At 39.1% G+C, this 27,122-nt stretch overlaps 1 protein-coding gene across 4 annotated transcripts in view; it reads left to right on the top strand.

Moving 5' to 3' along the window:
• The window catches only part of trappc9 (trafficking protein particle complex subunit 9), a 214,871-nt gene extending 199,167 nt beyond the window's left edge, over positions 1–15,704 (top strand). For all 4 annotated transcript variants that reach the window (XM_042434953.1, XM_042434950.1, XM_042434951.1 and 1 more), the window contains 2 exons: positions 12,842–13,065; positions 14,513–15,704. In XM_042434953.1, coding sequence (XP_042290887.1) covers positions 12,842–13,065; positions 14,513–14,692 — 404 coding nt within the window. In that variant the 3' untranslated portion in view covers positions 14,693–15,704. The remainder of the gene's footprint in view (positions 1–12,841; positions 13,066–14,512) is intronic.
• Positions 15,705–27,122: the final 11,418 nt, after the last annotated feature.

Here is a 27,122-nt window from a genome sequence, read left to right as displayed (position 1 = left end):
AGGCATTATAGAGAAGTTTACACAAGGATGTGTTGCTGCTCAAATGGAAGAATGCTTTATTCTTATAAAATGTACATTTCTTCACATTCTCACATATATTTCGTCATCTGTTTCACACTTTGGTAAATGAACAGGGCAAAAAACAAAAAAAACACCCAACAAATATACCTCTTCAAATGTACTTCATTGGTTTCCATTCATCACTTGCTTGTCAGTCTGATGATTTGGTGATTACTGCAAGATGACATTATTTGGGTTTTAACTTGGCAATCCAACAAGTGATATCCATTTTTTTAGTAGCAATAAATGAACAAAATAGTTACATATATTGGAAAATGCTCATTGCACTAGTGACAATGCCTGAATGTTTGCTTTAGAAAAGATATTAGATATATTGTTCTGGGGTCATCATTAACGAGGTGTTTTTGTCACATTTGTGTTGACTCTTTTTCATTAAGTCAGTGTGGTTGGTTGCCTGCTGTGGAGTACTTTGAGAGGATATCCACAACTGTTCAGATCTAATTTCTGTTTTTGCCACAGTTGGATCAGGCAGCATGGTGAAGAACTTTGTAAAAGTTTTATGAAAAGTGAGAGGCAACTAACAGTGACAACTCAGTGTGGTAGAACAAAAGATAACTCAGTGCCTAAGCTTAGAGAAGGCCATTTTGTGAAAAAGAGAGAAACAGTGAGAACTGGAATTAATTCACACAAAACACTGTTATTCGGTCAAAAATATATTAAAAATACACACATAAAGTATAGGAAGAGCTCAAACCTAAGTCATATCATCTACTGCAGCTACTATTGAATTTCAGTCAATCTCATCAACTCATGCAAATTTAGTTCAAGTGAAGATTTGAGTTTGAGTCCCAGAATAAATGCAGCAATCCATCAACATAATGATTTTTGACTTGCATATACGTTTTGCATCAGCACAATGACACATTTAATGCAAAGGTTATAATGGGGTTATTTATAATAGACATTCCTCAGCTCTGAACATAATAGTCAAAATGGAGGTTTGAAGAATTATATGACTGCACAGCAGGAAGCCTCAAGCCAAGACTGCCATCTCAGTATGGGGCCATTAAAATGTAATGGCACCCAGCCACCACACTAGTGCTCCTCCACGCTATTGATTTGTTCTATTTTGGGAAGATGCTATATTGAAAAGATACTAGATCTACAATGTTATTTTGTACTGATCAGCCACACACAGTTTAGTAACGACAAAATGCTTGAGGCTGTGTCCAGGTGATCCAGGTCATCTACCCCAACTATACCTGACTTTCCTCATCATTAAATGGAGGCAAATAGGGGAAAATGGCTTGTCTATATGTGGATAAAATCTGAACATCAAGACATTAAATGCTTCCTATTCAGAGGCAGAAATTCAAATGGAAAAACAGACTTATTGTCCACTTTATTACATGCAACTGCTCCTTAAACAGCATGATACCCAAACACTAAATCATGTGGCTGCAGATTAAAGCATGCAGACAGGATTGAGAGTTTCATTTAATGTTGGATTAAACATTAGAATTTGTAAGATGCATGATCTAAATATTGATGAACATGATTAGATTATTGGTCCTTGCAGCTTGGAATTTACAGACTGGTGTAATATGCAGGAAACATGTATGGGAAGTTATGTTTTATATGAGCTCCAAATCTTAACAGATTCCTTATCTCTCTATTTAAGTCTTCAAGTTTGACTTTTTAAATGCTCAGTTGTAAATGTTTTAACAAATTATTAATCATTGAAAGCAAACCTAAATTGACTCAATAAGGGATGCAAAAGGGTTCTGATTTGATAAGCAGACTTGATACTAGATTCTGATTTGATAAGAAGTGTTTTTTAACCATTTTAATCCTAAGAAAAAAAAGGACATCCAGACCCATCCAAGCTGCAGTAACAGGAAGCTCTCAACGTAATAACAGCTCAGTCCAACACAGACATGAAGAAACACACACCACTCTACATTTTTTCAAACCTCAATTTCTGTTGTGATAAGATGATGGTAGGATTATGAAGTAGCATTAACAGCATGAAACCATGGAAGACTTCTGTCTCAAACATGTACCAGTACAGACATTAGGACCCTTAAGGTTCGAGTATGCATGAAACAAAGTAGTTTGTAGTTCATACAGTGTAGTTGTGGGACACAGTCTTCCCCAATTCTGACGTCTGTAATGTTTGGGGGGAGGTGGTCTCAGATGCTATTTGAAGATCTGACATGTGCTCCATTCATCAAGTCTTCCAAATTGAAATGACAAACTTTGTTGCTTGTAATCACCATACAGAATAACACATAGGAGCATTTTCTCATTTGACGCCCCGATCAGCGGGATGACATCATTTGTCAGTGTCTTCCAACACCTCTACAGTTTGGTTTGGTTTGGTTTAGGGACAAACACGGCTTGGTTAGGACTGGGAAAAAGCCAAGTTTAGGTGAAAATTAGTGCTTAGTTAAGGTTAGAAGAAAATCGTTGTTTGAGATGAAATTAATACCTCAAGGCTAGGGGACAATACTGGTCATAGCAAAAACAAACCAATGTTGACTGTAGGTAGGAAATGGAACTGCAACAAACTTCAGTCTCCAGTGTTAGAATCCCACATTTTGTTGACCCATCCAGTCACTTGACCTCCTCCTTAAGACTATAACAATGTCACCCAAGTTCCTGCTTTGCTCCCAACTGACAAAAAGCATAATTCCTACGGCCTCTAGAGGGCTTTGTCACTTCAAAGTAAATGAATGTCATTTTGGGGCATTTTTAGGCCATTGGCTGAAACATTTTTCTTAGGACAGTCTCCTTGCATTTGAAGCACACTGACCCTTTAGGCTTCTTTTGGTTGACGTGGGACAGAATCCCTCAGGAACAATTCCAGCCTCTTGTTGACTCCATGTCTTTAAGAGCTGTTGAAAGATGGCCGTACAGTCTATGAATCTCTAGAGTTGTAATTTACATAATCATATTGCCTGTGGAGCAACATGTCTTTTGTTACTGTCTGTATTATCTTTGCTTTTGATGTGTTTCATGTTTTCTTCATGTTCTGTACCAAACCTCTAGGGCAGATTCCCCCTATGGGGAGCAATAAACTAAGCAAACTATGCTTCTATTACTATGAACATGTAGACAAATCTGTTGCTGTTGGCAGTTTGCAACACATCTCAGAGACACCTCTTAATATTTATAGACCTCCACGACAGTGTTCATTAGATTTTTTTTAAATACAACAGTAATTTCAACAGCAAGAGACAATCTTCAGCCCATATTTTGTCATTGTGTCAGCATATATTTGCATTCATTCATTATTTTCCTATTCTTACTTATTCAAGAGATCTATTGTGATTCCCTTTCTGAGCACCACAGAGTGCACTCTTATTTCCACTTGTCATAGTCTGACATGTAACAATAACTTGCATTGTTAAATGCCTCAATAAGTGTGTCTAAGTATCTTTATACCTGTATCCATTTCTATCTGTTTAAAAGCCTGGTTGAGTGTGGCTGGAAGTGAAGGATAAGGATGCTAAACAATGATAACCTTGGGTGCCACCATGCAAACAGTGAGCCAGCAGAGTACACTTCAGCTTCTGAGAAGGTGAATAGAGAGATCAAATGAAGGGTGGAAAAAAAGAGAAAAACTATTATTTAAGTAAACAGAAGTCACTGCCAGTTAGGAATGAGAGTGATGTTTAATGTTTTGGATGAGTAATGCTGTTTCTCCTGTGCTCATGATGCTGACAGAGCAGCGATGAGTGTGTACAGGCTGGAAGCAGCTCAGCTCAGTTAGGTGTCCTGCATGGAGACAAGCCAATATTAGTCTACCAAGCTTATAAACTGTTGCCACAACATAACCCACAATCTCTCTGCCTGACACCTTGATTCCACCGGGCAAGACGGTTTTGTTCTGTCCTCGCACTGTGTCATACCCCACCGGGAGCGTTTCAGAAGCGTTTTGCTCAGGCAGCACCAGAGAGAAGAGAGCCACCCCTCTACCTGAACAGGAAGTCAGGGACTGGGGCAGTCATGGCAGCAGTATTGTCATAAAATCTTGTGATTTTCCACTTCCACGATGAACCTCTCGTCGTCCATGGTGACAAATACCCTCTGACTGGTTGACTTCTGGCCTGGTGCCACCGGTTATAACGTAAAGTTGATGTAGTGATGTGATATAAAATCTGGAGGGGGGTTTATTTTGAAAATTGACCGGATGCTCTACGCTGTTCCTGTGTCTGACTTCCTGCTTTGCTTGATCTGCTCTTTGCAGCTTGACGCGGCTTCCGTCAAAAATAGACTAGGCACGTATGTTTAGCGGAGAGCCGCTTGTTGGACGCTTCTGAAACACACTTCGGTGCGTCTGGTGGGATCACAAGCATTGACTAGAGTGGCCGCGGTCAGTTCTGCGTCGCAGTCGTAACGCAACGCAGACGCGTCCGGTGGGATCTGCTGCCCGCTGCTGATTGAAATTATAGCACCTGAGTGGATCTGCTTGTTTGGGGTGAAGCCTCTTAAATATTTCCTGCTAACAGTGAAATAATTACACACAGTGTTGGATTACAAAGAGCAGCACAGATGGACAGTGATTACTCAGACCCTTTAGAAAGATGCTGCAATGGGAGAAGTTTAATCTGCACATTTATGGTTGGTTCATGTTGCCTTCACCAATTTAGTATCTATTAGACTGCATATGTTGCTACAGAGCATTCCAAAATTAGCAGAGCTGTGCAGTTCAAGATGTATAGGCCTTCTGGTTCAAACTGATAAACGTGGAAATGTTTCATGTCCACCTTCAGTGATTCTGAGAATATCCAGCATTTTCCTGGCTTCTTCCTGTCAGAGCAGATGGAATCTTTAAACCTTGGTTGAAGGAAAAGACAACAGATATCAAGTGAGTGGTTGTTATGGGGATAATTATAAAAGGGGCAGATGGCTTAGGGGTATATCAGAGCCTGCCAGGCTATTTTTAGACTTACTGCAGCACACCGCAACCTTTTAAAGCACATCCTCCGGCTCCATCGAAGCATTCATCAATGACCCTGCCTTGGTAGTGGCCAGTGGCCGGGATGAGCTGTTAAACCCTGATGACCTGGTCATCTGGGCCAGAGCACAACTCTTTGTTAATGTTCATCCTGGAAGAAAAGACACTGCTACTGGAGTACGGTCAACCAGGAGTTCTAGTTTAATCATGTGTTTTTCTTCTTTTTAATGTGAATAGTTTTATTTTCTAATATATGTTTTTATTTTAATCTCGTTATAGTTGTCATGTTTTCTGTTCCAGCCACTTGGAATAGTCCGCAAAAGGAATTTAAATTAAGTTATCTACCTTGGCAGAAATCAAGACTTTTTATTATCTGTTTTATCTTTTTTTTTTTTTTTTTTTTTTGATATTGTTTTGTCTGCAACTTTTTATGCTGCCATCTTGGCCAGGTCTCCCCTGCAAAAAAGGTTTCCAACCTCCACGGGACTTCTGGTTAAATAAAAGTTACATTCAGAATATATATATATAAATCTCTACTGCAGATTTTGTCTTTGGAATTAGCAGCAACAAGAATGTACTGAACTCATTGTTTTTATAAGAAGGCCTTGGGATGCATAATTATGTAGATAGAATAGAATAGAAAACAATTGGTAGAAAGTTCTTTTTCATTTTAATACTTTAGTATTGAAAAAAGTGTCTTGTTTTTCATTTCATTTCTTTCTTTTTTTTAGGGGTCAGAATTTAATTTTCTTAAAATATGCATGTGGGTATAGATTAAGGTTCTTCCTTGCTGTCTTAAAGTCTTTTGGAGGGATTTTTGGAGAATAACTGTGTCTCTGTGGGTGTGATTTATTTGTTTGTACTGTACATCTACCAAATGCAATTAACCATTGGCCGTAAAGAAATGTATAATATTTCATTTGTCTTCTTATGTGCCAGAGTGAGTATTTTTGGCACACTTCCATTTGTACAAAAACAACCTGCCATTTTAAGAACTTGCCAAAAACCTCGACTTACAATTACTTGCCCTTCACAACACACACACACACACACACACACCCCTGCAGCAGACTAAAATCCCCTTTGTTTAATGAACATTTCCTACATACTGTATACTTCAGAGATGTCATCACTGAGCCTTTCAGAGCATTTTATATGAGCTGTGATGAACATGACATCTATATTTGTTTGGATCTGATTGGTCCACTCTTCCCCTCATGTTGCACAATATTTGTGAGTGAATCTTAATGAGCTGAATCGGCAGCCGGTGTGACGCACGGCATAATCGTGTAAACACTGGCAAATCTCCAAGTGTCGGTCGTCATCTTTATCTTCACCTGCGCTCGCACTTCACGGTTGACAGTGATATGGTGAGGGGCGGAGAGGCTTGTTGAATCTGCGAGCTGTAGTTTGATCTGTGGCTTCCATACTCATACAGTAGGGAGGTGTCGTGTCTCTCTCTCTCTCTGTCTCCCTCTTTCTTTCACTTTCTCTCTCTCTCTCTCTCTTTCTCTCTCTCTCTCTCTCTGTTTCTCTCCTGGTTGCTGTGGCGACGCCTGCCGCAGCGCTTTGCCTCTGCAGACTCCAGCAGCAGCATCTGGGCAGAGACGTGTGTGCGCTAACATGAAAGCTGAACCCAGCTACACACGTTATGTAACATGTACGTACTGTACCTGCACGTTAGTACAGGAGGGTAATTAATAAACAGATCAATTCCTCTGAATTTATTAATGAACCTGTCACAACACAAGAAATCAATGTATTAAAAATGAGATATGGATTAGGACTGGTCTCCTAAGTCAGTTCTTAACAAACAGAGCTCTTGTTAATGCTAAACACTTCTTTAGACACACACACACACACACACACACACCCTGTGATGTACTGTACCTGTTGCTCGTGCAGCACTTGTTGGAGCAGTAAATGAAGCAGTGTTTTGTCGCAGTGATATTTCTCCCTCCAAATCCTCATCCTCCTTCCTGCTGACATTTACTTATCCTGTGTTTTGTGGCCTGTTTTATTAGTACAATTCCTCTGACAGTCCAAACTGCTCCTCTACAGCTCACTTAGCTCTTCATTTTCTATTCACCTCCCCATCTCTCCTCCTTTTCCTCCTCCAGCGTGTATCATCATCAGGCTGGGGAGAAACTCTTCTGATTTTAATTTCTTTGTTAGAGCCCCTCTGTAGTTGTAAACAAAGCTCCTTTAAATAATGTGCTGCTAGGATGATAACTTTTTCAATGGCTGAATAATTGTTTTTATATTGAGTCATTATGAGTGCAATTTTCAAATCACAAATGAAGCCAAACGTACACTTAAATGTCTTAACAAAAGAAAAAAAAGTTTAGTTCCAGCCTTTAGGGATTTTACAGTTCATTAATGGTCAAGTGGAAATTTATATTTAATGAACACAAATCAAAACTCCCCGCACATTATTAGTTTGCATTACAGTAATCAGATATTGTGTTTACGCCTGGTCTTCAGAGGAAGAGGATTATCCCTGCAAAACAGTCCAGTGGAGTACATAATCAACCTCTGTTAACATGCCTCCCCCTATTACAGTGCATATTTGCATAATCTTCTCTTAAATGCATATGCAATGAGGAGAGAGACGCACATTCCAGACAGTCACTAAATTGGCTTGCAAACGGTTGAGACTGCTTGATAAATATAGCACGTACGTTTGGGGCAGATTAGGTCCAACATCACAACTGCACCTGTAAAACAGGCACAGAAACCCTAGTAAATCTGGCCCTCAGTATCTTTTTAGATGTTTGAGAAAGTGCAGACTGGGCAGAGTGGCAAGTCTTTTACTACACAAACAATTTAACACAACAGGTAGCTAGCAGGTAGCACAGCTGCTGTTGCATGTAAATGACAGACAGCTAGTGAACAGAATTGTTGAAAACTCCCAATTAAACTTTTAAACACACTATACTGTAACATTGTTTAAAGCTTAAAATCTATTCAGAATCTTCAGGATTCAAGATGGGGAACGAGCTTATCCTGTCAGCCTGTGAAGCTAACGTTAGCCTAAGCAGCTACAGTGCGTAGCTGTAAGCAGCATTAGGCCTCATCAGTCTGTCAAAACATTGTCAGATGTGTTTTATCATCATAACTAGCCAACAACACAGCTGTTACCACTTTCGAATGTCATGATTATTAAGTAATGTAAAGTAGCAAAGTATACTGTTATTGAAATATTTTAATAAATGTAAGCTGAATTAGCCATTTTTTTCTTTTATAGAAAACTGGGCAATTTAATGTAAAAAATGAGTTTTCTGTAACTGACTAGTGTTTTTTTAAAGCCTGGGAGGACCTCAACAACATTCCACTGATGTAGAAATAATAGAGGTTTGTGATTATGCTTGGTAAAATAATAATTTATAGAAAATAATCGCAGTTTAATTCACATTGTTGGTCATAAAAATGACTTCCTCAAATCGTTCACTATTTCCCACCATGAGCCAGAGGGATGTAACCTATGCCTACTCGGCCTCCAGAGATACTTCTCTCCACGACATACCTACACACAGGACTGTGGAGGTAAACTAGGGAGCATGTGTACAGTGGTACTACAGCACTCAACTCTGCACGCCAGGAGAAACACACATCAGATGCTTTTAAAAAGCAGAGTTTTGTTTTGACCTTTCCAGTCCTCTCTGCAGAGGTGCAAAAGATGTTTGCTGAGGGTCCAGAGAGACACACAGCCAATCAGAACCTTTAGCCTCTCCATTTTTTCATTTATAAAATTTGGATACTGGCCAATGCATCCCATCTCATCAGTGCTACCTTGCCAGTGACAATTGTGAGAAAATGCAGATTTTCTTTTTTTCATAATTACAAATAATTTGTATTTCTGAACGGTTCTCCTCATCAGAGCAAGCTGGAGTTTCTTTCCACTGCTTGTTTTTCTGCATATATGTTGCCTAAATGAGTTGCTTGCCTTGGTGCTGATACACAATCCAGGATAGCAGAGTAGAGAAACAGAATAGCAAATGTTCAGGCTGTGGGTGTGTGTGACTGAGGCGCGCGTGTGTGGGAGTTCATCAGCTCATTACAGACTAACCATCCTCTTTTGTTCGCTTTTAATGTGAAAGAATTTATTTCCAGTTTTAGAGCCAATGTAGGCTACCTATAATTTGCACATCTCCTAGCAACAAGACTTTGAACAAACTAAATATAACTACTTGCTAAGGTGTCACTATAGGCTCAGTTCTACTGGCTATGGAAGGGTTGTGTTATGTGTGTGTGTATGTGCATATATGTATTTGTGCATGTGTGTCTAAATATACCATCACTGGCAAACTATTGCACTTAACATTAGCGAGAGGCAACTGAAATGACGTTCAAACTACAAGAAAAATGGCAGAATAACCAGAGTAGCAATAGTGGTGGTGTTTCATATCCTACAGTTTTGGGGAATCTTGAAATTTGCTTAAACCTTCCACATAATGAGCAAAATAGATTTTCTGGTTTAAAAAAAAAAAAAAAAAAAGGCGGCCTCTATACAGCACATGGCTTTATTACAGGAATACAGCCTGTGTTTGGTGATCTTCAGTGTTCCTCAACACAGAAACAATCCTGGATAATTTAACAATACTATGGGTTTATGTTATGACCTCCAATTTAAATGATTTCAACTTCATTTTGGAGAATTTCTGTCTTTTCTGCCAGTTTGGTTTGACAGATGGCTCTAAATACAGTGATACCCATGAGCCACATCAAAACGCTTCAGAGTTGGAATTGGAAGGAAAACAGTGCGTCAGTTACTCAATTCATCCAAAACAAAAACAATGACAGATTCTGAAAGTGAACTGATTTAAACAGCTGAATGTTGTGCAAAACATAATCTCTAGGAACTTCAGCAACACTCAAGGCACACATACCGCAATTTTATCAAAGAACCAGATATTTCTTAACACAGATAATCTAATCTTTTGAGTTTCATGCCCATCTAAGCTTTGGAAGTGTTCCAACTGTAAGTCACTTATTGTTGTCTATGCAAAAAAAGTTAACAGGACTTTTACTACCAAAACACTGGATGCCCAAAATACATTCCACATTGCAACTGTACTGAATAAGATTAAGTACCAAACCAACCTCGCCAACATATCATACAAACACAGTGTTTACATCAGGGTAGGAAATTAACTTTTCTTTACAAGGGCTTTTTTTTGTTCTCATGAAATATGTTTCGGGGGACATTTTGGATAATTTCCAGGGCAGTTTTTTCATGAAATGCCTTAGTTCTATGTTGCATGACAGACCAATATTAAATGATTTTCCTATTTTCTTATTAAAAATAAGCAAAGGAGGCAGCCAAACTTATAATGCAAGAACATGAATGGGTAAAAATACTCACACTGTTATAATCCCAGTTACAAATTATACCTGTGAATATTTTTATCCAAATAATGCATATTTATTTAGTAAGTATAAGTAATAAAAACATTACATAACGTTAGATTTCAACATCTCAGCAACATTGCTGATTGTCTGGTATGTTAGGTTTGGCACTCTATGGTTTAAAATAACATGCGCTGTGACAGCTTTTGTAGCTTTTTTTATGCACAGGGCATGCACAGTCAGCAACTGTCAAGATTTCTAATTTACATTCATTTTGAACTGATTGTGACTCAGCTGCAAGTGTGACAGGTTTGCGAATTAAAAAACGTTCCATGTTGGTAACGTTACCATTAGCAGCTGTTGCAGCTGCCTCACAACTTTGCAACGCTCGAGCAGGAGAAGGGGGCAGGGGTTGTGCAAGTACGGAAGCCTATATATCCCAGCCATTTCCAGGTCATAATTTGAATACAGAGCAAAATCCAGATACACTTTGCAAAACTTATTTAGTCTTGTTTAAGTGTTTATTTTACAAGGGCAATTAAAAGCCCCCCGCCATCCCAATTCCATGGGCCTTTTTGTCCCAAGCCCATTTCTAATTTCTGACCGTGGTTTACATGCACACGTGACTTGCTAGTTTATTGCAATACATTGTAATTTGTCTGAACAGTGAGCTGCAGATTTCATTAGGTTGTACAGTACCTGTAGAAAAAGAGACACTCAAGAGTCTTTGAGTGATGTCAGTCTCCCTCCCTTTTGGCTTCTTAAGTTTAATTTTTCTTTATATATGTTGCAGCCAGCAGGTTATCTGCAGGCATAATCGGAAAAATTAAATATTTAATCCACTACTGATATTTTGTTGATTTCAATGCATTAAATCACAAAAATGTATAAAAAAACACATTAAGGATAATTCAGCAATACCTGAAAGACGGAAATAAAAAGTATTGATTATGAAGACTGATCCACTTGACATGTCTACATGTTACTGCAGTCAAATGTGAATTTAAAAATGGTAAGTAGTATGTAGTAGCATTTAATAACTACATGGATAGTGTTGCAGTATTGTCATCTCATGTATCATGCATTGTCAAAACTAAAATCATATTAGGAACTGACCTAAAGCTAATGAAACCACGTGCAATAATAACAATACCAGTAATTGATATTTATGCATATTTGTGTGGAATCCCGTCAAAATATCACAACCCAGGTCCCATAAAAAGAGTATAGTATTTTAAATAATGTACCATATGTAGTCAGAGATGGATGACATTGGTTGATAAAAACCTTAAGGCCAACAAACTAATACATTAGCTTTAGAGATAAGTGGCTTTTCTTTTTTCTTTGTCAGTGACAAAAATCTTTTAAAAATCCTAAAAACCTCTTGTAAGCCGCTCAGTGAGTGCTGCTGGTTGTCTGTGTTGACTGAAGTGTGTTTTTAATACAGACGTGGAGTAGTTGAATGTCACCCTCCTGTAGCTCCAGCCTCCCCGGGGCTCTCTCACTGACGATGACAGCACGGCCTCGGCCACCCACACCCACCCACCCTCGCTCTCCCCCGTCCTCCCCCCTGCTGGATGGTCTGTCTATCTACATACCCCCCCCACCCCTTGCTGTACGCAACAGATCGGCACACCAGTGGCACCGAACGCAGCTCGGCTCTTTCATCAGGCTGTCACACAGGCTCAGCCGCTCTGACTCACAGTATTTATCACAGCCGCGGGCGTGACACTAGAAAGCGTATGACATTCGGTTTGCGCATGCATGTGTGTTTGTGTGTGTGTATGCCACCGTTATTCTCGGAGGAGTCATTACTCGGGTGATCTCTTCGGGCGCCCCCGAATCCCCCATGTTTCTTCTCAGCCCGCCAGGAGCATACGGGAGCTCAGTTCACTGAGCTCGTTGTTCAAAACAAATCATCGTGTCTCCCCCTGCACCTTAGCCAAATAGGGGCCACATCAGCAGTGACTGGCCACACATTAGCGGAATTGAATTGAACTCACTCAGTGTTTCTTGGTTGCTTGTGACAGGAGAAAGGGAGATATAGCCATGTGAGGAGAGATGAACATACTTCAGGGTGATGTATGTTTTTGTGTGGCATGGTGGGATTGTTCCAACAATCTCATTTGGCCTTTCTTAACAGAAATTAGTCATGCATGAGATTAACAGAAGGGAATTCAGTTTAATACCCACAGCTCCGGCACTCTCCACTGATGTCAATAAAATGTATTTTGGGACAAACAAAGCCTATTGATCCTTCACGAGAAACAGTATGATAGGCCATTAATGGTCAGGTCGGGTTTTGATGAATACAAATGAAGTGGAGATTGGGAGGAAATCCTGTGAATGACCGTGCACGATAGTTGAATGTGGGTTTGAAAAGTCTTAATTCTTGTTTCTGCAAAATTCCTCAGAGTTCTATTTTTGTACAAAATGTTTAGACAAAAGAAGCTTCCCCCCCCAGTCCTGCTAATCCCCTCCTTTCTTTTTCTTTTTTTCTGTCTCTAGATGTGTTAGTGAATGGGAAGCCATGTGACTGCGATGTCATTGCCGACTGTAAAGTGGGCGACGCTGTGACCCTGGAGGTAAAACTGACCAATCGGAGCAAGAATTCTGTGGGCCCCCTGGCCCTGACTGTAGTGCCCTACCAGGACTACCAGAACGGAGTCCAGAACTACGATCTGGAGGACGCCGTCACCTTCATCGGCTCCAACACCTTCTATATTGACACGGTCAGTAGGAGCTTTAGTACTACGCTGATGTCATTCCCCAACAGACAAAAAAGAGATATATTTAAAACAGTCACATCACATCATGTAACCAGACTGCTTCATGATGTCACAGAGATAGACTTAAAAGGGAAAGTCAATTCAGAAGAGCAATTTTTGCTTTTCCTGGCAGCTCATAGTAGCAGAGGTCACACCAAATGCACTAATAATATGGGAAATTAGCTAAGTGCTAGTTTGAATTTTGCCACCTGTTGTAGCTGGTTGTCCAGGTTGTAGCTGAACAATGCACAGAGTGTATTTGATGTACTGGGTAATGTAATGTATATTGACATTACTGATGACCATGTTCAAAGGCATACTGTAGTTTTTTACTCTTTAATGTGTTTCCTTTCTTTTCTCACAGCCTTTAGTTTTTATTCATTTCCAGTTTTCCAATTTTTATCTTGAATTACTTGCAGAGACTTGATATTTGCTCAAGTTCAGCATCTAGGACCACAACTAACAACTTTTAATTATCTTCATAATTATTTTTATTATCTTTTAACAATAATATGTCAATTATGTTTACTGAATAACATAAATTCCTCAAATTGCTTGTTCTTTCCTTTTGAAAGTCACCCAAAGATATTTAATTTACAATGATATAAAACAAAAAAGGCAGCAAATCTTCATTGAGAAGCTGGAACCAGTGAATATTTTGTGATTAATGAAACAAGACAGGCAGACATGTTTTCTTTGATTGATTACATACCTTAAAGGTCCTGAAAACCTATTTTCTCAATCAGTTTCTACGATGAGTGATCCTACTTGAACACAGGATTGGTTATTTGACCTGAAACATTTCTTTCTCTCTCTTTGACTCTGTGCTTTTCTCACTGGTTTGAAGCGGGTTGAGCTCATTTTTTAAAATCAGAATCTCATGACAGTTGTTGGGTTGTTTTTAATAAATAATACCTAAAGATGTGTTTTTTTTTAAGTTGGATTGTTGTTTAATTAATTTTATGTTGTGGAGAAATACTAAATATTTGAAACCATGTTTTCAGAGGCATTGAGTTTCAAGTCACTGCCAGGCTAGAACCTGCAAAAACACAAGCATCATCCTTTAAAAATCATCATCTGAATCTATCCTAACTTATGAAGAGTGGAGGGATCCTAAAACTGAAGTATAATAAGCCTTTCCTTTTATGCCAAATTCTAACTGCTGGATGCTGAACAAGTAGGAGGTGATATAAAAGACATGATTGATGCCAGTACAAAGAGTTAACACAATCCCAAAGAATAAAAACAATTATTTGCTGCACGTCTGTAGCTTTTCATCAAAAGCACAGTCAGCTTCAAACTTACTCCCCAGCTGGCTTCACACTGGCTGACTGTGTGCCAGGTTCATCATGAGACTGATCAGAGGTGACTGCTAACGATTCTTACGGCTGTGTTTCTTTGCCATCACCAGGTTAAACCCAAAGAAAGCTCTGTCTGTGTGGGTGCCCTGCTCTTCCTCTACACTGGAGATTTCTACCTTAATATCAAGTTCCAGGATGACAGTGCTGGACGAGAGCTTCCCTTAGCCTGGTTCACTCTGCCCAGCGTCCACATCAGATCACTGGACACTCCTCTACAGGCTGGGGCCTAAGAAGCCCTGGAGCCTGGTGGTCTCAACATTGTAGGTGTGGATGAGGGATGGAGGGTGTTGTTCTTGTTGTCTGTAAATAGAATAGCCTAATGAAATAAATCACATGTAAATATCATTTTGTTAAAGGTTACAGCATGTGTACAGTAGAGTGCAGCCTTTGTTAAGATTTAACATCTTATCTTCAAAACTCGCTTCGTTCCCCAACATTTATGACAACAACATTTTGGAGCGAAATCAGTTCATCGAATTGCTGCGATTACTGTTTTAGCTCATTTGCTTAGAGTTTATCTTTGGTTAACTTTGATATTTTTCGGTAGCAAACAGTCTTAACATTGCTAACCTATAGCTGTGATCACACCATGCTGGAGTATAAAATACTCTACAAAAGAGATACAGAATAGTTTGCTGTCATTAGTGAGACAGGAGTGGATGGAACAAATGTGCTCCCTTAACCATGATAACTTATTGTCCGGTTAGCGACCAAGCTAGCTTGCTAACTGGTAGTTAGCTAAGCCAGTAGCTAGCCAGATAACTTGGAGAGCTATTTTGGCTGGCTAGCAGTAGCCTGTTAACAGCTAGCTAAACTGGCCACAATCAATGGTAGCCACTGCATGACCCCACAAGTAGTCAACAAGCTTCCACCAACAACTATTATGCGAGGTGATGCGACATGCGCCACTTTCTAGTGTAACTGGGCACTAACACCACTGTCATACTCATTTTCTTTTTATCTTTAAACATTTGATTTTTGAATTATGGTGCCATTTATTCAGTGGATTTTTCTTTTTTAAATTAGTACAACTTGACTTAACGACCTCAAAGCCCTTACTGAAGAAGAACACTGGAAATTTGATAAGTCTATAGCCAGATATGTACACATAAAACTTAACTTATTTCTACTGCTGTATGGACATTTTCTTTGTCTTCGTGCCACCAGATGAATTTGACTATGTTACATTAGCCTATCATTATGTGTGACATATAATTGTTGTAAATAAATGTTTAAACAAAGCAACCTTTGTTGATTTTGACATTATTCCAGCTCTTTGCATTTGTCTATCCCAGCGTTATAGCTCTGTGATCATCTTTCTTTTCTCTCTGCTGAGATGACCTTTATCACCACAGCATCTAGGGAAACTCAAGTCTGGCATTCACACACTTCAAAATCCATAAACTATAATCATCAGGGAAAACATAGCTGACTTATCATTTTTAACGTTTATTTTTCCATGGAAATTCAACTGAACGCCATGCTCTTGTCCAGTGATGCCTCACAGTACATTCTCACAGCTGGAAATATTTGGACCATTTGTAATAATACAGAGGTCCCTTATCTCCCTCATGTTGTATGTTGCACATTGCACCTTCTTGACAGTTTTAGTACTTTTTGATTTACTGGGAGTTAACCAGTACACCCACAGCACTACTGATATAGTGTAAAACATTAGTCATTTTCTGAGCCCATCTGGGAACCTAAATCCCCTATCTACCAGTAACAATCCCACTTCTCCAACCTTTTAGGTTACCACTAGTCCCAGCAGTAGCTATATATAGGATGAGCACTGTAAACTCTCACTGCAGGCCCTTCCTCCATCCCCTCACTGGTGGACCAAATGTGAACTGGGTGATAAGAAGATGCTGAAGGCAGATTAGCCTTGTCGAAGGGCTGAAATGTCTTGGGGGGTGGCTGAGAGAATTCAAATGAAGTAGTTCAAGAAATTCATGTGGCTTTGAGAGGGTTTGTCAGTAAGAGAAAATACACTCTAACATGAGGCAGTCCAGCTTGGGTAAGACCAGCTTGTTTCCTACCTTCTGACCAACCATTATGTCGGGGCTTTGTGTGAATTGAGAGCTTACATCTATTAATGGCAGGGATCAGAGAGGGCTTGTTTTTTACTCTCACCGCCTGACCACAAAACATCAGGATTGAGTCTGCATTTATGTAATAATGGTGCACACAATATGGCATAAAAATACAGTTTTTGTATATTTCTTTTAATGTGACTGTTTCTCTTATTCAAAAATATCAAGACAATCTGAAATGTGAGGCACCTTTGATCTAGGTAAAAGCATAAAAAATCACAAGCATCTTTTTTTCTGGATGTGCTCATATTTCCTCATCAAGGTCACATTTGAAGTTCAGTGACAAACAGCTTTCCCACTAAATGTGTTAGTGTGCATTGCAAATAATACATCAATGAATCCACAGATTTCATCAGTTAGTAGCTTACAACACAAACAATGTCAAAGTCATGTCCTCCACGGTTATTAATTTGTTTATCTATTTATGTATTTAATTAAGAATATACTGTGTGTGAGTGTGTGTACTGGCTTTGCTCATTCAGTGCTTTAAAAATGAACAGCAAACATATATGGGCAGACTCCTGCGTGCAACAATAAAACTGGAGTGTCTTAAGTGTTTTTGTGCTGATGTGAGAATGTTGACCCTGGGTTGAGAGTACAGTACAGTCTCACTTCTCACATGCAAATTGTATCTTCTGCATATTGTTTTCTGACCCTGGGAGCTGCGTTTTTCTGTAAAGATAACTCCATTTATGAGCCTGACTTACCAAGCAGGGCTGCAATTAAGAGTGTCCTATCCTCACTTACTAAATCATATATTCACATTATTCAGTCTAATTAAATTCTGGGTTCTGGCACGGAAACCTCACTCTGCAGATGAAATAAAGAATTCAAACTTCAGAGCAAAACAACAAGAGTATCCAGCAGTAAGTACTCCACCCAGACAACTGGATTCACCAACAATCAATATTTTTCCTTTTGGTCGCCTGTGGTTTGAAGCATCACAGACTGACCTGGATGATAATGATGGTAAACACAGGATGTGCTGTTGTGTCCACCAACGAATGGCTGAGATAAAGTCACTACAGTAAGTACTGATACTTTAAAAACTACTACTTTTATCCAACAGCTGTTCCTAGTTAGGTTGAGAACTTTACATTTAACATTCTCACAACAATGTTACATTCACCATGAGATAAGATTATGAAATATTGTTAATGTGATCTTCCTTTCTTTATTTCCTTCACTTGCATCTTCACCTGATCTGGCATGAAAATGAACAAGCCTTGAGATTTGAGGTTTTCACCTGTTAGTGAAGTTCTTCTATGACTGCTTTTACTTTTGGATAATTGAGAACATTTTACTTTTAACATTTATTCATGTTCAGTTATAGGTTCAAGGTTCTCCAGCAATCCAGCAAACTGTTGGGCTTCCATAAAATTGAGGATTTCAAAGACAGACTAAAAATGATCATCAGAATTATACAGCGGAGGCCAAAATATATACACTTTCAGTCTATGTATTGCTGTATTAAGACTGATGGATATGAGTCATCCTTGTTTCCAGTTTTCCTCAGTGGCTGACAGCAGTACTGCTACAAAAAAATCTGCCAATACAGCCCAAAAAGTATTTTCCCCACAGACCACGATTATAAAAGAGACACATGTAAAACACGTCAAATTGCAAAAATGGGCACTGATTACTCTTTGTAATATGATTTTTTTTTTTTACTGATGAAGATTTAATATTTGTAAAACTTTCCCAGAGCCTAGAAACGCTTTTTTAAAGTGTGACATCATCCCAATGTTAAAGTCTATGGATTGGAAAAGAGATCTTAAAACCAGAAAGAAAAATTATTGGCATATGCACTGGGTGAGCAGCCTTCATTGGAATAAGCTGGTACCATTTGGGGGTCCGGTATACAGTCCTGTAATATATTAATGGGTAAATTCCCTTATCTTTCAAACTCCATGCCATCAGTTTATAATGCAGGCTTTCTGTTATAATTTCTTGTCTCCAAGTCTAAGACTGATTTTGAACCCATAGTTAATTTGCTCTGGTTGCGTTGTCACCTTGGGTCTGTTTCTTTTGAAAAAAATTCAAGCAAAATTCAAGGGAACAAAAATGCATCACTTATTTATTTTATTAGAGTGTTCACTCTGCTCATGTGTTAGACATGTCTCATCAATGTCTCATATCAGCCCAAATATCATGAAGTCAATGTACTTTGTTGCTAGTCCAGGTTGGATCACAATTCATTCTCCAGCTAGCTGCTAGCAACTGTTGATTTTGCTCATCTGCATCCCAGCATGCAAAGCTGGCTATGGGAGCTGTTTAGTTCAAACTTGCAGAGGACACCTTGTAGTCCGGTCAGATTGAGGGTGGATCACATTCCCACCTCAAACTAAACCGCTCCAAAACTAATTTGTAACCGGACCAAGACGCCTTTCTCCGAAGGGTCTTGCTGCAGTTGTTGTGTTCAGATCTGCCCAAACGAATTGTACAAAGAGAGAAAAGGTTTGATAACCCTGATTACATTTTGACAGAGTGAATAGTCCCCTTTTAAGTAAAATTTTGAATGCAAGACTTGTAATTGAGTATTTTACATTACCACCAGAAAGAAGCTCTTGAGCAGCTAGTGTTTGAGGTTACGGTTCTTCATTTCACCATCTCCGCCTTAAACAGTAAATTGACCTCTGCTCACCAGAGGACAATTCAAAAGAGACTTTAAGCCTCTTGTCTTTGAATTTTAAATGAGGTTTCTTATCACAAAATCAACCCCACATTATTAGCCACTGACTTTCATTAGCTTGGAGCATACCTGTAATTCTGATCATAATCAGCCTAAAAATCATCCATCAATCTGTACTGATGCACTTCCGTCCTGCCTGATATTAGGTGGTTACAACAGTGATGAAAATGAGTTGTTTGGTGAAGAAATCCCCTGTAGCTCAGCTGAAGACAGTGCAGTGTGTCACTCTGCATGAAAACATTCATGCAAATGAATCTCCAAGAAGCCAGAGTTCAATTAAATCCCTTTCTCCTCTCTTTCAGTATTGAGTGGTAAGTCACGTCCATTCAGTATATAACAAAACTGAGTACACCCCTGTGTAATATCACTAAAATGTTAAATGATTCAACATTGTATCATCTTACAAGACTAAACTGAAAATACAGGCCTCAAAGTACAACCTCAATGCAACAAAAGTGAGTACACCTGTGACCACTGAAACAAAAATGATTACACCTGCGATTTCCAATTAAGACTAATTGCCTGAACAAGGTTATAAAAGAACCAGTGAACATCACAATTTTCTCAGTTTTAGCCTGGGTTGTATCTAATGCAACATGGCTCCACATGGTGAGGAATTGCTTGAACAAGTAAGAAACCAGATTGTGAGACTTCATAAAGATTGAATAGGGTCCAAGATCATCAGTAGGCTACAGATCAGAAGCTAAAATATAGTTGCAGCAGTGGTAAGGAGATACAGGAAGACCCATACTACCAATAACAGAAGGTGCAGTGGCCGTCCTGGAAAGATGACAGCATGCACAATTCACTCTTAACACAGCCTTGCACTGAAAAACAGACAAGCAAGAGCTTCTGACTTGGCACAAGGATTATCTGAGGAAATTGGTGTTTCAGTGACTGCTCAGACAGTGAAGGACATTGCATGAAGTCAACTGCTATGGACAACGTCCAAGAAGGAAACCATTGCTCACAAAACGGCGCAAAACTCCACAATTAAACTTTGCCAAAGAACATGAAAAGAAGTCTGATGAATATTGGCGGCACATTCTTTGGTCAGATGAAACCAAAGTAAATTAGTTTGGATCAGATGAGGTCCAGCATGTTTGGCGTGGAGCTGGCCAGGACTACCACAGTGACTGCATAGTGACGACCATGAAACACGGAGGTGGGAGTGTGCTGATATGGGCCAGCATGAGTGCAAAAGGTGTAGGAGAGATGACATTTACAGAATGCAAGTTTGTAAACCCAAATACTGAATGATAAGATGACTCCCAATCTCAGGAAAGTTGGCAGGAGAGGAATTTTCCAACATGACAATGATCCCAAACACACTGCAAAAGTCACTTACACAAGGGTTTTTAAAGAAGAAAAAAGTGAAAACTATGACCTCGTCAAGTACGTCCCCTAACCTGAATCCAATAGAACGCCTTTGGAACATTTTAAAGAGGAAGGCAGAGCAACAAAACCCTTCCGGCAAAGAGCAGCTGAAAAGAATCATCAGTGAAGGATGACAGAACATCTTTCCATAGATTTGTTGTAGACTAGTATCATCCCTGCCCAGCAGGATCAAATATATCATCAAAAATAAAGGTGGGCATACCACATACTGAAAAATAAAAGAATGGAGTCTCACTATTCAAGGCTGTGCTGACTTTAGTTGCAGTTTCTTCTTAAATATGGACCTTTCATTATAGTTTAATTAGTCAAACATTCTGTTTTTTAACTAATTGGCCTAACTCCTCTTGGATTTTGTCTAAAAATAAATCAAATCATATTAAATGGACAGGGTTTGTAATTACTTAACATTTCAGTGGTATTTACCAGGGGTGTACTCAGTTTTGTTATATACTACGTATCTGCAAACTTGATATGTAAATGATCTCAGGAGTGGAGTGATGAAAGGGTTTGGGGGGTTGGGAGGGGTGTATTTGGGTGTGTGCTGAAGAAAGACGAGCGATTTGACACCTGCACTGCTTCTTCACTCTCGCGCCTCTAGCACTGCAGAGAGAGAAAACCTGCCAGAGAAACGCACAGGAATCCTCATCCGCTGCATGTTTACTGATCCACTGTGACTTTCTAACTTAATTAATGCGCTATCTGCCGCAGCACATGAGCTGGTAAATGTGAAATAACCTAACCTGAACTCTGAAGTGTGGCTGTGAGACTGCAGCTTATGTAAGAACTTTCTTCCAGTTAAAGTCCCCATGAAATGAAAAAAGCCTTTTTCACCTTGTTCACTAACCTTCCATGTCATAATATCCACCACTGTCACAATAAGTCCCTCAAAAATGGACATAATGTGTATTTTAAAGTTAAAATTAACCCCTAAATATTATCTGCTGATTAAACTTTCATACCTAGGTCATGTGATGATAACTGAGTCATCTCCATGACAACTGAACAACCTCCATTCACTAATGAAGACTTTGAGATGCACTTGAAAGCTCTGAGAAAGGGTATTATGTAGACTTTCATGGTGTCATTTTAGGAGGATTTTGGTTTCTCATTTTCCATATTTGAAATTTAGATTTAGAATTTTATCAAAGCTGTCCTGGCAGCAGAATAATCTCATTAGTTAAGTTGAACCTCCAAGGTGAGAGCCAAATAACCACAGTTAGGGCCCAAGGCAGGATTTTAGCTCTGCATCCAAATTGTTTTGTCTGCTGAAAAAAAAATAGAAGATTATTTTATTTTTCTCACATTTTCTTTATTTTAGTTTGCAGTTGATGAGGCCACTGAAATCTTGACACTGAAAGTTCATTCTTAACCTTGAAAACAGTTAAGTAAAGGTCTACTTACTAGCTTTTTCTGCAGCTTTCAATTACATCTCATGGTTTTCATCAGTGGATGGAATTAGCTCAGATGACATCACATGGCCCAAGTATGGAACTTTAGTCACATGATGACAGTTGATTGTTAGAAAGGGTAAAAATAACTAAATAGGACCCAGTGGACGCTTTCAACAACTACATAGTATCACATGGCTGAAGATACTTGGGTCACTTTATGATAACTGAGCTATTTCCATGACAACCGAGCACACTCCGTCCGCCTAAGAAGATCTTGAGATGTGCGTTGAAAGCTCTGGAAAAAAGCTGGTAAGTGAGTTAAGATCTTTTCATCACATTTAACAAACATGAGCGCATCAGAATGTATCTATTTCACAATGCAGCTATATTTTCTGCACTGTTTATCTCCCTTATAATGATCTAAAGGCTGTTTTGTAGAGAAATGCTAAATACCTTTTTATTTAATTTTTTCAATCAAATGTGTAGAAAAATCAGAATCGTTTGTGTGTATTTGTAGAATATAAACTCTTTCCCAAATCATTAAAATCCCCAAATTCACAGGATCATTACCAATCAGCATATTCTGCCTCTAAGTGATATGACCTCTGTTTGAAACATGTTCATTTTCTATATACTGAGATATCAGTGAAACGTAACATCTAGTAATCCTCAACATCTGCAGCAACAGAGAGACCATTGGTTTCTCTTATGTTTCTGTGAGTTATTCACTGCTGGGTCCAGCAAGGAACTGGCCACTAACTGGTTTCATTGTTTGACAGATGTGAGGTAGCTGCTTCTTGTGAGTCAGTTGATCAATTGGGACCAAAACAGGGTGTCAGCGCTTTTAAAATGCACAGAGATTAGAGAAAAATGAAGAAAAATGGTTAAATAATGTAGGAGTTCATTTGATATTTATTGGAATAATTAAAGCTAAGATCAGTATGTATTGATTTTGTTGATTTACATTGTTTGCTGTGAAGCAATATGTCATAAATACCTTGTTTATTGATGTGTGTATGATGTACGACACACAACATGCTATACAAAACAGCTCAAAGACAACAATGTATCTCCACACTGACTTCTTTCAGTTGGGGCAAGTGTGAAGTAAGAGTAACAGAAGTATTCAGCTGTCAGTCCTGTCATGTCTAACTTCTAACATTCATCACTGCTAATTGTTCATGTCTGATGTCTGTACTGTTAGTTTAGATCACATGAAGAGAAATCCTGCCGTCATGCAGCCTTCAGAAAAGATATCTATGCGTCTATGCAGGCTTGTATGATGAGCAGAGCGATCGTACTGTAAGTTCTGTGTCATTACCATGGAGACTAATCTAAGATGCTGCCATTATTAAACTTTTCTCTGAGCTTCTCCAGAAATGCATTAGCAGTTCTGTAGGTGGGCTGAGCAGGGACTTGAAATGTGAGAAAGGGGAGCTAAATATAGAACGACTACAGATCCAGACACTGTTGATTAGTGGAGCTGTTTAGACTCTTAAATTGCTGCATTTATGAAACTCTGTGATTGATGTCTTGGCTACTGTGTGCACTCGACTTCTCACTGAGATGAGCTCGTTCCTGTTTGCGTGTTTATGCCTGTGTGTGTGTGTGAGTGTGTTTTCATGGAAAGGGTGGACAATTTGCAGTTTCAGTTTCATTTCAAACCTAAAATTATCCAGACAGGAAAAAAAAGAATCCCTGTGGCAAACCTTTAAAAGCCCACAGAAGAGGAAATTATGTCAATGCATATAAAAAAAAACACTTGTAAACACATTAGTGATTCAGAAGTTCATAAAAGCTTTTACATTTGCTATTCTAATCACTCAGTTCACTCTGCAGAGAGATTTTGTTTCCTTCCATCTTCATTTTAAACATAAATAAGTCAGTTAAGATTAAATATGACAATGACAAACCAAACAGTTCATCAGTATTTTAGAGAAGACCAAACCTCATTTAAATAACAAATAAAATAACATCTTTCTTTTTTTCCCTTCAAAAAGAGCTACATTCAGACTGGCGGCTGTGTTCCTGGCTGTGATATATACAGTATGAAACTTATCCTCTGCATTTGGAAGTGAAATGAGCAGAATGGATTGTGCATTTGAAATGGCTACATACCTGCACTCTAAATGAGGTTTTGACTCGGGCTCTATGCAGGACCAATCAGAGTGCAGGAAGGATACCAGTCCAGGATGTGATTTTATGGATTTATTCTCTAATTATCTCCCAGTAAAAATGAGAAAAGTAGCAGAACATTTGCATCAGGTCGAAGAGGTGAGGGATGCATTTAATACTGTATGTACAGTATGGGATCCTAATATAAGTTGATATTATTTCCAGTTTTCCATACTATCTATACAGGATAGGAACTTCTGGAAGTGTACTTGACCATTTTCCTCTGTAACAAGTAAAGTCTGTTACTCTCTAATATTTGATGTGACCAAAAACAAAATATTTAATTGGTTAATTTAAAAAACATATATAATGAGTCATAATAATTGTTTGAAGTACATGTGCCACAGCCTGCTGCCTGTTAGGGTTAGCAGAAACAATCTTATCATAATGCTGTCCTCTGTTGATGCCAGTAGGTAAATTCAGCTGTCAACTTCATGTGTCAGTTACATAACAGCCGTCGTGTAGCTGTGAGGGATTAACTGCCTTGCTCAAGAGCACTTAAAGGTTTGAGATGGGTTGTGAAAGTGTCTCTTCATGTTGGGCAGGTGTGCACTTTCCATCCACAAAAGAATGATGAGAGCTGTCCTTTTTTTCAGCAGGGCTGGATTAACCCCCTGCAGGCCACTCGGGGCAAAAATGAACTGTGGGCCCCTGTTGACCCCACCACCCTCCATTTGTCCCACTCTTTGCGGGCCAGATGGAGGGTCTACACATTACTCAGTAATTAGTCATTTTTAGAGGTAACTAAATTAAGAGCAAATGTTTTTTAAACTTGACTCAATTTTTAAAAAAATATGAACTGATGATTCACTCTAAATATTTTCAACTTGAATCAACATCATACTATTCATCAAACTGAAGCTGATTTTTTAAAGTAAAGGCAAACCATTTATTAGCGTTGGGCAAACTTATGATTAAATCTGTTTTTTCTTTCTCTTTTTTGATGTGAGCTTCAGTGTGTCTGGATGTGGATAGTAGAAATGGCCAAGAGTTTTTTTTTTTTTTTTTTTTTTTTTTGCACCAAGTCTTGTATTGATGACCAATCCATTCTTGGACTATATGCACACAATATCACCCAATCATTTACATTTAATAACTAGGTCAATAACAATAATGGAATAGTGAAAACAGTGCAAAACACAGTAACACTCAGACAAACTACAGACTTTAGGTTGATTCCAGTATATATTTTTAATATTTATCCTCCACTGGATAAATATTTTAAAAACACTTTTAAAATGCAAAAATCAACAATCTTAGACAATAAGAATAAATAGTTTAATTGACTGTAGACTATTGGACTTACAAAATATTCACTGAATAAACAGCAACATTTTTATATATCAACAGTGTAAACTGAAAAAAAAGCCTTAAAATTCGATTTTCACTCAAGGGTCCCTTACAAGACAGGGCTTCAAGATCAGGTAATAATGCAAATGTGTGTAAACAAACAAGTGTGCAATGAATAAAATTGCCTCAAGGTAGCTGCCACAGTGTGAACGTGGAGCGACTGGGCCCTTTAAGGTTTTGGGGCCCTGGGGCAGTTCCCTGCTTTATTCACGTGGCAGTCTTGTTTTTTCAAGGCGGATTACCTATAAAATCAATGTATTTCTATTCCTCCCTGCTGCATTAGATGTGTTTCTGTGATTCCTCGTAGTGTGTGTAACACGACTTGGTGAGCAGCAGTGCGCTACCAGCCTGTCAGCCTCCAGCACCTTGGACAGCGCAGCAGCCTGTGCAGCTGAGCCCGAATTGGAGCGCACATTTCGCGCTGCTGCCGGAATGTAAAAAGCACTAACGTGACCATCTCTACCCAAGTGAAACCCGCTCTGTCCATCTAATGAGTAGGAGTGGTCACTGTGGGAGGGGTCGGGGGATGCAGTCAGTTGTGCCCCAGCAGATTTTTCCCGAAGAGAATGCTTCCAAGAGTGGGCAGACACTCACGCCAGAAGTCGGATGAATCGTGACACTTGGAAAAAGAGAAAAACAGAGACAGGAGGAGCAACGCCCACCGATTAGAGTCTGGAGTGTGTGGAGACATAAAGTGTGGAGCCTTCAAAATACGAGCAGTTCGTGACACGCATGGTTAACTCAGAGGCCCCCGCACGACCAGGGAAAACACATGTATTCTTTTCTTTTTTTTTTCTAAAGCAGCTCAAACTGATCCGCAGACAGTAAGGGCAAGGCTGTTTGGAGTGCGCATGGATGTGCGCAACGGAGCGTGAGTGCCAATGCGGGCACGCAGCGCGCTGTAGCCTTTTAACATTTTAGTTAATCCAGCACTAAAGTCTTTTTTTCTTCAGCTTCTGCTTCTACACATCCTAACAAGATATAGATTGGGGGGGAGACTCTTCTTTGAGATGGAACCTGTTGTCGACGATGATTTGTTGCGTGATTGGAATATTGTTTGAATTCTGTGACAAGTGGTGAGTTGATCCAGGAATAAAGCAACTGATAAGGGAAATAAGGCAGTGAACATGTTTGATGTGGAGATCTGCGCATTGTGTGAGTAACGTTTCCCAACTTGATGCTCCTCTGCGATACTCTGTGACCCTCCCGTCTTATCGACGACTCAGCAAATTTCTGATGAGGATGACCGCTGTTTGTGAGGAAGATTTAAGGATTTCAGGGACAGAAATTTGATTTTTTCCTTTTCTGTATATGGGGAATGGCTGCTAAAAATAGCCTGAATGCTGATGAGGCTACAACGAACAGGTTGGTGTTAAGCTGAAACTTAGAGACATGCAGAAAGATGCTCAGTTATAGGACATTTTAATTCCCCTCAAAGTAAGAGTGGAGCATCAAAGGAAACAAAACAGGATCTCTCAGCGATTATTTATTTGTTTGTGAGCTTTTATTTAGACAAGTTTAGTTCACTTGAGGAGGATAGAAACCAACAGACGATCTTGGA

This window comes from Thunnus maccoyii, chromosome 15, assembly GCF_910596095.1.
Source record: "Thunnus maccoyii chromosome 15, fThuMac1.1, whole genome shotgun sequence".
In the NCBI taxonomy this organism is placed as follows: Eukaryota; Metazoa; Chordata; class Actinopteri; order Scombriformes; family Scombridae; genus Thunnus; species Thunnus maccoyii.
The sequence above is the reverse complement of the archived record's forward strand: the minus strand, read 5'-3'. Positions and strand labels throughout refer to the sequence as shown.